The 12027-nt window shown below is 39.5% G+C and overlaps 1 protein-coding gene across 9 annotated transcripts in view; it reads left to right on the top strand.

Annotated features, from left to right (window-relative positions):
• Window positions 1-12027, top strand: part of ncoa2 (nuclear receptor coactivator 2) — a 203545-nt gene that overhangs the window by 73975 nt on the left and 117543 nt on the right. For all 9 annotated transcript variants that reach the window (XM_078540350.1, XM_078540349.1, XM_078540355.1 and 6 more), the window contains one exon: window positions 1247-1419. In XM_078540350.1, coding sequence (XP_078396476.1) covers window positions 1247-1419 — 173 coding nt within the window. The remainder of the gene's footprint in view (window positions 1-1246; window positions 1420-12027) is intronic.

Genomic DNA, 12027 nt, shown 5'->3' on the forward strand with positions numbered 1-12027 from the left:
ACAAAAGTAGGGAGATTATGCTTCAGTTGTACAGGGCATTGGCAAGACCATCTGGAGTATTGTGTACTTGTGTACACTACTGGTCTCCTTATTTAAGGAAAGATGCAAATGCATTAGAAGCAGTTCAGAGAAGGTTTACTAGACTAACACCAGGAATGGGTGGGGTGTCTTATGAGGAAAGATTGGACAGATTAGGCTTGTATCCACTGGAGTTTAGAAGAGTGAGAGGCGACTTGATTGAAACATATAAGCTCTTGAGGGGTCTTGTCAGGGTGGATGTGGAAAGGATGTTTCCTCCTGTGGGAGAATCTAGAACTAGGGGTCACTGTTTCAAAATAAGGTGTCATTCGTTTAAGATGGAGTTAAGGAGAATTTTTTTCTGAGGATAGTGAGTCTTTGGAACACTGTTCCTCAAAAGGCAGTGGAAACAGAGTCTTTGAATGTTTTTAAGGCAGAGCTCAATAGATTCTTGAGTAACAGGGGGGTGAAAGGTTATCGGGGTAGGCAGGAATGTGGGGTTGAGGTTACAATCAGATCAGCCATGATCTTATTGAATTACAGAGCAGGCTTGAGGGGCTGAATGGCCTATTCCTGCTCCTAATTCGTATGTAAGTAAGTAGGGGACAGAAAGTGGGAATAAAAGTAATCCTCTTTAGATTCAAGAAAGGCGGTTGATGTTGAGCCAGTTGAAATTTTCAAGGCTGTGATCAACAGCTTTTTTATCAGGGAAGGGCATCAAGGGATATGAATCAATGGTGGGTAAGTAAAGTTGAGGTACATATCAGATCTGATCAAATTGAATGACAAAACAGGCTTGAGAGGCTCTATGGCCTACACCTTTTCCTGTAATAGTTTGAGCCGAAAAAAAATATTTAGGCAGTTCACCTCATATCATATTCTTTTTCTTGGCCATTGCTGGACGTGCTTGTGTTGCAGAGCAATGTCTGCTTCTTCAGACTCTTAGAAAACAATTTTATGATCATTTTGCTGTCATGAAAATGGTATCATTAATCGGGAAAAACAGAATACATTAATTTTATTCCCAATTTGCTACTTTAAATTGGGTAAAATATTCATCTGCTCTGCGAATGTGTAGTTATCCCTTTGACAAAATCTTGTATGTATTTTTTTGATGGAATTGCAATAAGACCACCAGTTTAACTGCTGACATATAACAAAACCAATGCAGAAAAAAATTTCTTCTGTATTTCTGGCACTTAGCATTGATGCTTTTGTCTTTCAACAGCCCTAAACGTAGCACTGAGAAACGTCATCGAGAGCAAGAGAATAAATATATTGAAGAACTTGCTGAGCTGATATTTGCTAATTTTAATGACATTGACAACTTCAATGTAAAACCAGACAAATGTGCAATCTTAAAAGAAACTGTGAAACGAATCCGTCAAATAAAAGAGCAAGGTAAGTTGCTTAATGCGCACAATGAATCTAGTTATAAAATGATTGATGTAAGATACAAATGATGTGTTGTGATCACTGTTCCTAATCAAGTTATAGTGGCCAAAACATAATGGTTGTAGTTCCCAGTATTGGATGCTTTGTTCATAATGAACATACACACTGACCTTGAGCTCATTTTTATGAATTTGAAATTATTAGAGATGCAGAGAGTACATACAAGAGGGAACTAAGTGAAACAATTTCAGCAGTATAGCTGAAACCCTTGAAGCTCATCTGTGTAAGGCTACAGTTCACTTATAGTTGTAATTTATCTGGATTTTCAAAAGGCCTTTGACAAGGTACCCCATAAAGCCTAATGCATAAGGTCAGAGAATGTGGAACCAGGAGAAGAGTGGCAAAGTAGATTGCTTAGCTGGCTTCAAGACAGAAAGCAAAGAGGAGTTATTCAGAGTGGTAGAAGGTGGAAAGCACTGTTCCACAAGGACCAGTAGTGGGACCACTGCTGTTCACAATTTACTTAACAATTTGGACTTTGGAATCAAAAACACAATTTCTAAATTTGCAATGACACCAAATTGAGGGAAGGATAGTCAATACTGAGGAGGACTGCAACAAATTACAGGAGGACTTAATAAACTTGCAGAATAGGAAAATAATTAGTAAATTAAGTTACACACACAAATGTGAAGTAGTACATTTTCTTAGGAAGTATAGGCATGTCACTTATTACTTGGAAGGTGCAAGACTAGGTGGGGTAGAAGAAAAAATACATGAGTCACTATAAGTTCCACCACAGATTAGCAAGGCCATATTAAAAAGAACAAATCAAGCACAAGGATTTATTTCTTGGAGATAGAATTGAAAAATAGTGAAGTTCTGCTTAACCTGCATTGAAACTTGGTTAGACCACACATACGGAATACTACGTGCAGTTCTGGTCGTTATATTATAAAAATAATTTGGAGGCACTGGAGAGGTTGCAGAGAAGTTTTGATACCAGATATGTGTGGGTTATATACACATACCTAGGAGAGAGATTTTAAATTATGAAATATTTTACTATAGGGGGAATGTTTCCTCTTATGAGAATAGCATAACTAGAGACCATCAATATGATAGTCACAAAGAAATCTAATAGGGAATTCAGAAAGAGTGGTAAGAATATGGAACATTCCATCACAGGGAGTGGTTGAAGCAAATAGTATAGATACATTTAGGGGAAGCTAGGCAAATGTTTGAGGGAGAAGGGAATAGATGATTACGATGGTAGATTTAGATGAGAAAAGATGGGAGGATGCTCGGATGGAGCATAAACTCTGGCATGGACTGATTGGTGGAATGGCCTGTTTCTGTGCCATATATCCTTGGCTCAGAGGGTCTGGAGTTGATATCATCCCAAGCCATCACTGAAGATATCATAAATCTAAATATTTGGGCAAAAAAACGGATACATCACTAGTTACAGTATTCTTCTCTCAAGTATGAGTCCTGTAACTCATTCCACTTTAGTAAAGTTACATTTTCGGGGATCCTCAATAGCCATTGACTTTAATTGTGGTCTAATTGAACTATGTAACTTTTGCTTCAGGCTGCAGCAGTGGAAGTCCTCATCCCACCCCCGTTCCATTAGCGGGTAGCATTTCATATCTCTTCATACAAGGAGTGAATTCCTATTAATTAAAGGAGAAATTGTCATAAACGATCCAGAGGATGTACCTTTAATTTACTTCTTGAGTTTATTGCTACTTACTGCAATATTCTTGTGCTCCTGGTGAGTTTGAAATTAATTCTCATGATGAGAACGGTTGTTGGTGTTCACCAGAGAAATTTCACTTTTATTGCATCAGAATAAGCCACCCTTGTTTATTTTTATCATTGAGAAATCAAGGCCAAGGTCCAGGCTACAGGTTCCAAGACTAGAAAAAGCAAAAGAGAAGACCAGGTGAATTGGCAGTGAGTAGATAGATGACACCAAGCTTTTTAAAGGCTTGAGTTTTGTAGAAGGAAAGAAGCACTGAGGGAGGTAAGGGATTCCACAGTTTTGAGATGTTGGCAAAGAAGTTTAAACAGGTGATATTTTGAGCTTTGTTTTCAACATTGTGAACATGTAGGAAGGAGTTTACAAGATGGTGTATTTGGTGCTTAGAGAAAACTAGATGTGGATGTTCAGAGGAGCACCAATCAGTCATTTTGATAAAATAGAAGAAGACCCGAAAGGATAAATTAGTGTGAATGGAGTGAATTCGAGAGAGATAGGGGCTGAAGGATGTGGATAAGAAAATGATTGCCTAGTAAATGACCATCTCTTTCTTGTGTATCTATATATGTGTATGTGTATAAAATACCCATAAAATGTAACAATTTCAACTGTCCATTTCAGTAGGCAGTATCAATTATTATTTACATTTGCAATATCTTGAAATAATTTACAATAACAAATGGCAATGATCATGTAGATTAATGTATACTTAGTAAACAGTACAGTTATGCTGCTCCTTTTACTACCAGTAGAGCATAATTTACAAATCTACAGTATTCCTTACGTAGGGACACATCTCAAAGGGCTTCACGTTGAAGAGTTGCAAAACAGCAGATGCTAAGCAGGTAGGGAAAGTTTAAAAATAAAGTGTAGGTTGGGAAATGAAAGGTACAATAGAGGAAAAGTGTTTTTAGGGAGCTTTTGTTAAGCAGAGAGAGTAGGACTGTCGTGGCTAAGTAAGAGACCATCAATATCAGAATCAAGAAGTGAAAAATAGTAAGAAGCTTGGTGTTAGAGTAGTGGAGGGTCAAGTGGGAATTTGAAAATTAGGCCAACAATTTGTCAATCCTTTTGCAGGGGGCGGGTGGTGGTGATGTTTGGGCAGGGGGTGGTTGGGTGTGGCAAAGAACCAGTAGAGCTTGGAGAAGATGGTTGATGGGAGGGTATGTGGGATGCAGTCTTCATTGAAGCTCGTGGAGGAGTGTGGAAAGGAGGCTGTTGGGAGACAGTTAAAGAATTTAAACCTTGAGGCTGTGATATCAGGAATTAGTGTTTTAAGTGGAGGCAGGAACCAAAAAGGATGTCTCCTATTTTGACAATATTAAGCAGGAGAAAATTTTGACTCGGGTCTTCATGTCTGACAAACCTGCTTGGTATCATCAGCGGCCGCTGGGCTGATTGGCATTGGTAGAGCCAAGTGACATAGAAGCTTGGCCCATCCTTCTGGATAGTGTCTCCTGTTCTTGCTACCACCAACAGCTCTGCTCGCGCCTCTCCTCAGCACTGCATGATAAGACCAGCAATCTAACACCACCATTGACCCATGTTCAATGATTGATGCAACAAAACCTTCCACTCCTCTCCTATTGGGCAGTGTTCGAACCGCCCATCTTATTAATAATCAGTGAGCTGCCTCCTTATCATTGTTTCAGGGAAGGAGCAGGACATAGCCTCTGAAGGGCATATTTGCAAAACTGCCTATGAAAAATCCTGATATTTCCAAGCTCTGTCGTGAGATTGAAAGTGAGACTTAGTAAATCGCATTTCTTACGATAAATGCACGAAAGTTGACTTATCTGATACTTCGGAAGAGAGGTGAGGTGTTTTGAACAAGGGTGATATACTCTCAACAAAGGTTTTGCCAGAAAATAGGTGGAAGCAACCACTGACGTTCGTGTTGCTTCCAAGTAGAGACTTCAGTCAGTTGGAAATTGTCATACCTGGAGTAAGTTTTAATATGGCCCATGACCATTTTATAGGATCATCCATGGTGAGGTTGCTGATAGGAATTGAGTAGGCCAACAGTTAAGAGTCTTCTAGAAAAATCTTATGGGAGTAGAGAGCATGGGAAGGAAGTTGAGAGGTATATCTCTGATGAGTAAACTGTGTTCGATCTCCACTGAGAGGAGATGATTTGGGAGAGACATGGTGGGCTCCTTAGAAGATGCTTAATATGGTGTTTTCGGAAACCGTGGGCAAGTTCAGGAGGGACATGAGTCTCAGTCCTGGTAAGAGGGAGAGTTGGCAGAGTAGTGCACTTGGAGTGAGATGCGATCTGTGAATAACAGAGGCTAGATTGGAATTGAAAGCATTGAAGTTGGGGAGACAGTGGCATAGTGGTAATGTCATTCGACTAGTACTCCAGATGCCCAGGCTCTGAGGAAGTACGTTCAAATCCCACCATGGCAGCTGGTGGAATTTCAATTTAATTAATAAATCTGGAATTGAAAGCTCGTCTCAGTAACAGTGACCATGTTATAAAAATCCACCTGGCTCACGAAGGTCCTTTAGGGAATCCTTATCCATCCTTACCCTGCCTGGCCTTCATGTGACTTCAGACCCACAGCAATGTGGTTGCCTCTTAAATGCCCTCTAAAGGGCAGAGCAAGTGACTCAGTTCAAGGGTAATTATGGATGAGCAACAAATACTGCCATGGCCAGTGACGTTCACATCCCATGAAAGAATAAATTAGTCTAGATAGTGGAGTCCGAAGACGCAACTTGAATGGACGCTGCAGTAGTATTTTAGGCGGTATGAAAATGCGGCAGAAAAACAAAACATACCTAAATTGGTCATTTGTGAAGTGATGGTCTGAAGGCAGGTCCAAAGGCTGAAATGTTTGGTAACCCTCATATCTTGCCTGAAGGACATAAAAAAAAATGAAGGATCTGGTTACTAGCTGGAAGACAATGGGCTATCTGAGACTGCCCAGAGATTGGTGAAGCAGAGGACTTTGTGTGGTAAGCAACATAGGGCAAATCAGTGTGCAGTTATTGATGGGGTGTCTGATCTATGACAAAATGACATGTTTTATTCAAGAGTTTTTTTGTCTTTTTTCTTGGTTCTTTGAGTTAAAGCTGATTCACCTAAATGTAAATAACTCAGTCAAATTGATATAATTCTTACAGGTCTCATTAGCATGTAATTACCTTAAAATTGCATCCTTATTTACCTTACAGGCTAGCTGAATGTTTCCAGCATTTTCGATCCTTGTTTACCTACTTACTTTGTTTATAGATTTCAGAAGGGCTTAGATATTTGAATTTTTCAAACATCTATTTGATGGAAAATGGTTTGGTATTGTACTTTTGAGCTTTTTTTGCACATTTCTGTTTGCTATACATATTGAAGTTTGGCAGCTTCCCGAAATATCACCTTGGAGTCAGCTTCTAGAAAAGTTTACTATTATCTTTGAAGTCATGTGAACATCTGTCTGCATGATTCAACAAGGAAAAGTGCATATTTGATTTCTCTTCCTCGCTAGTTAAAAGCAAAAGAAGCCATCAAGGAGAGCGAGAAGCCAGAGACTGACTATTGATTCAGTCCCCCTTCCTGCTAATGTCTCTGGTTGAAGCAGACTGTTCACAATCCCACTTGACCCAGAGTCAAGTTTGCAACCCCATATTTTCCATCACTTGTACCATCTGCTTCCACCTCCATAGCATCATCTGTCTCTGCCCCCACACCAGCCCTTCTGCTGTTGAAACCCTCATCTATTCTTTTGTCACCTCTGGACTTCAACATTCCAATGCTATCCTGGATGACCTTCCAATCTCCCATGGAGGTCAGCCCTATATAAGTAACCAGTATTTGCTACTACACAGTGGGCAGAATTTTATGGCCCTGTTTCGGCTGGCACGGGGCCGTAAAATGCAGCGGGCCGTTATAAATCCCATTGATGACAGCGGGAACATAAAATCCCGCTGTCGTAAAATCCTGCCCAGTGTGTGGAGTAGAGTGATTGTAAATGAGTACTGAAGTTGGGAATTTGATGAAAGTGGGAATGCAGAGGGGAAGGAGATGCTTCATTTTTTTAAATCTTCAGTAACTGGTGAATGTTCTTTGTAGTTAAGCTAGGAAATTTGCTATTACTTTAAATTAGTGACTTAAACAAGGTAAACCAATTACTAAGACTAAAATAAGTGATTCAGTTGAAAAAGATATTTCAAATATATTAAGTTAGGTAGACATGACAGGGCAAATTGTGTGCCATAACGGCAGTGGGTGAGAGTTTGTGGAGAGCATTGTGATCCCAGACATTATATCTGCAGTTACTCTCTGAAGCTTGTAGACAGAGGACAGAGCTATTTAACTGCTGTCCAACCTACAAACATTGCAGGATATCAGGGAAGGGGAAAGTTACCTGAACACTTTGTTCCAGGAAGCAGTCACATCCCTTGAGTTCAGTACAATTTCAGAGTTAGCCATTGGTCAGGACAGGAGGATGTGACTGCAAGTCAGACACTTGTGCGATCCAGGATGTTGTGATGGAGGAGCCTTGACTTTGACCAACAGGTACGAGGTATTTGCTATCTGTGGTGAGAATAAGGACTGCAGGATAGATAGACAAACTGACCATAGCAATATGCTGCAGGAAGCCAATTATGGGGAGAGTGAAAAGGAGTGATGGATGAGCCATATTGGGTGTGGGATAGAACGCAAGCAGCAGTGTTTTGTCCGGGCTAAGATTTAAGGAGGGTAGAGAACATATCATAAAAACATAAGAATTAAGTGTAGAAGTATGCCATTTGGCCCTTGAGGCAGCTCCACCATTTAACAAGATCATGGCTGAGCTCCTATCTCAACTCTACTTCCCACCTTAATCCCCCTATCCATTAATTCTCTTAGTAGTCAAAAATCTAATTACCTCTGCCTTAAATAAACTCAACTAATGAACATCTGCAGCTCTGTGGTAGAGAATTCCAAAGACTTGCAACCCATTGAAGAAGAAATTTCTTCTCATCTCATTCTTAAATGGATGAGCCTGTATTCTGAGACTGTGATGTTCTAGACATATTCTAGATTCCCCAGTCAGGAGTAATTTTTCTCAGCATCTACCTGTCAAGTCCTTTTAAAGGATGAGACTAGGGTATTAATAATGGGAACAAGGAAATGGCAGAGACTTTGAACAAGTGTTTTGTATTTGTCTTATGGTAGAAGACACAAAAAAGCCCCAAAAATAGTAGAAAATTGAGAGACACAGGGAAGAACATAGAACAGTCACTACCTCAAGAAAGAAAGTACTAGATAAACTGATGGGACTAATGTTTATTTTAGTTGCCTTTCCTTTTTATATTCTTGTAGAAGCCCTCACTTCTTTCTATATATTTCTTTCTAGTTTCCACCCATATTCTAATTTCTCCCTTTTTTTTAGGTATGCTTTGCTGGTTTCTAAAATTTTCCCAATCTTCTGGCTTACCACTAATCTTAGCAGCATTGTATCCCTTTTCTTTCAGTTTGATACCATCCTTAACATCCTTAGTTAGCCATGGATGATGCATCTTTTTCATAGAATCTTCTCAATGGAATATATCTTTGTTGACAGTTATGAAATATCTCCTTCAATGTCTGCCATTGCTTATCTACCATCTTAACTTTTAACCTATTTTTCCATTCCCCTTCAGCCAACTCTGTCTTCATACCTTTGTAGTTGCCTTTATTTAAGTTTAAGACATTGTTTCAGACCCAGGTTTCTCACCCTCAAACTGAACATGAACTTCTGCCATGTTATGATCACTCTTGCCTAGCACATCCTTCACTGAGGTTATCAGTTAATCCTGTCTCATTACACGTTACCAGGTCTAAACTAGCCCTGTTCCCTGGTTTATTGAAGAATGTATTGTTCTCAGAAACTGTCCCCAAATACATTCTATGAACTCATCCTCAAGGCTACCATTTTCAATTTGATCACCCAATCAATAGGAAGATTAAAATCATCCACAATTATTGCAGTGTCTTTCTTTATAAGCTCCCATTATTTCTTAACTTATACTGTCCTCCAGTCTAGCTACTGTTACAGGGCCTATAAACTACTTCCACCCATGCTATTTCTCATCTCCACCTAAACTGATTCTACACCTGGGTGTGCCAAGCCAAGATCATTTCTCAATGCTGATCCCATCATTTATTAACAGATCTACTCCACCTCCTTTAACTTTCTTCTTCTTCTTTTGAAATGTCAAATACCGTTGAATATTCAGTTCCCAGCCTTGGTCACTTGCAACCACTTCTCTGTAGTGGCTATCAAACCATAACCATTTATTTCTATTTGTGTTATCAATTTATCTGTCTTGTTACAAATGCATACATTCAGATACAGAGCCTTTAATTCTGTCTTTTTACTATTTTCCCTACTTTGACCTTATTTGCTAGTGCACTTGGATGCTCTGTCCCTTCCTGTCACACTCTGGTTATCATTACTCGTATCACCCTGCGCTATTGCCTTGTCTTTTCTTGTTAACTTTCCAAATCTTCACTCAAGTGAACCCTTCTTCCCCCACCACCCCCACCCCCACAATTTTGTTTAAGTAGAATGTGGTTTTGTTTTAAGAAGTTTTAAGGGGGGTGATGAATGTGTTGGAGGGGAGGGGTGGGGGGGGGGCGGTGGGAACAGTACCTGAGGAAAGAGAACCATTTGCAATGTCATCCAGCATGGGAGACAAGAAGGGAAGTTGACACAGTAAAAATGTAATGGGAAAATTGTCAATGGGGCAGGAACTGGGTTTCTTGAACAAGCTATTCAAGTTTACTAGACTCCATCTTTGTCCATCAGGAGGTCCTCCTTGGTAATTAAATTGAATGATTGAATGCAATTTGAGAGTTTGGCTTGAAAGCTTTGATACCGAACTGATCCTCAATGTTGTTGAATTAGAATGCTGACTAGAAAAATTCAAAACAGTAACGTTTTGATAGTTTCTATTAAATTGAAGACTTGGCAACTACAAAATGCTAAGGATTATCCATGGTGGTTCAAATAATTATATAAGCTGATTTTTTCATAAATGTCCAACTTATATAAAGCAAGTCCTTTGCATACGCTGATCATTAGTATTGTGTGAAAATGCAATTCCAGCAATTATATCTACTCTTTTTTCCTTTGTTTTATAACCCAGTTTAGTTGTGTTTGAATTGTATGGATTTTAGTGATGTCTGAAAGCTTTTATGGTTCATTTACAAGTGTGTTTTATATGATGTCATCAAATCTTTCACAATTTTAGCTCTTACAATGGTTGTGACCTGACTCTTATGTAATTATTTTCTGACCTGCAATATTTAGAGTTACAAGCACAGATCAGACATTTTAAAAAGGTGGGATCAATACTTTTCCAGTGTTGCTTTTCCAATGCATTTCAAATAAATAATAACTTTAAATTGGCAACAGCAGTTTTTAATGTGGGGAAAATAATAAATTCATATGGACTGAGTTTGCTTCATTTTAGAACCATAGAAAAGTTACAGCACAGAAGGAGGCCATTTGACCCATCTTGTCCATGCCAGCCTGAGGACACCCAGGTGCCCTTTCTAATCCCACCTTCCTGCACCCAGCCCATAGCCCTGCAGCTTACAGCACTTAAGGTGCAGATCCAGGTACTTTTCAAAAGAATTTAGAGTTTCTGCCTCTACCACCAACTCGGGCAGTGAATTCCAGACACCCACTACCCTCTGCGTAAAAAGTTCTTCCTCATGTCCCCCCTACACCTTCTGCTACTTATCTTGAATCTATGTTCCCTGGTTCTAGAATTTTCCATCAAGGGAAACAATTTTATCCTGTCCACTCTATCTATTCCCCTCATAATTTTGTACACCTCAATCAAGTCACCGCTCAGCCTTCTTTGTTCTAAGGAAAATAACCCCAACCTATCCAATTTCTCCTTGTTGCTAAAATCCATGTACACAACATCCACTGCATTACCTTCATCAACCCTTCTTGTCACTTCCTCAAAGAATTCAATCAAATTTGAGAGGCGAGACCTTCCTTTAACAAATCCATGCTGACCATCCCTGACTAGTCCATGCCTTTCCACATGACAGTTAATCCTATCTCTCAGGATTAATTCTACTAATTTGCTCACCACTGATGTAAGACTAACTGGCCAATAATTGTTTGGCATTTCCTTTGATCCCTTTTTAAACAATGGAACTACGTTTGCATTTCTCCAGTCCTCCGGTACATCCCCTGCATCTAGTGAAGATTGGAAAATCATCCTCCGAGCATCTGCTATCTCCTCCCTGACTTCCTTCAGCAGCCTCGGAAACAATCCATCTGGACCTGGTCACTTATCAACTTTCAAGGATTTCAACCCTTCGAGTACTTCCTCTCTCTTTGTGACTATCCCTTCCAATATCTCGCAGTGTTCCTCCTGGACTACTATATCTACATCCTTCCTTTCCTTTGTAAACATGGAGTCAAAATATTCATTGAAAACCCTTCCCACAGCCTCTGCATCTATACACAAGTTTCCATCTTCATCTCTGATAGGTCCCGTTTTTTCCTTAACCTTTTAGCATTAATGTATTGGTAAAACATCTTTGGGTTATCTTTAACTTTACTTGATAATCTTTTTTCATGCCCTCTCTTTGATTTCCTTATTTCCTTTTTTACTTCGTCCCTGCACTTCCTATATTCGTCTAGGCCATCTGCAGTGCTTAGTTCTTTGTGCCTATCATACGCTTTCTTTTTCTGTTTGATCTTCCCCTGTATTTCTCTAGACAACCAGGGGGGTCTAGATTTGGCAGTACCACTTTTATTTTGTGTATGTTGAGGTGAAGACAGTGTGTCTAACTGTATCACCTCTACGTTTTCAGAGATGTTTTTACATTACGTTGTATCGTAACTTTTCCAGTCCAG

This window comes from Cetorhinus maximus, chromosome 4, assembly GCF_964194155.1.
Source record: "Cetorhinus maximus chromosome 4, sCetMax3.hap1.1, whole genome shotgun sequence".
NCBI lineage: Eukaryota > Metazoa > Chordata > Chondrichthyes > Lamniformes > Cetorhinidae > Cetorhinus > Cetorhinus maximus.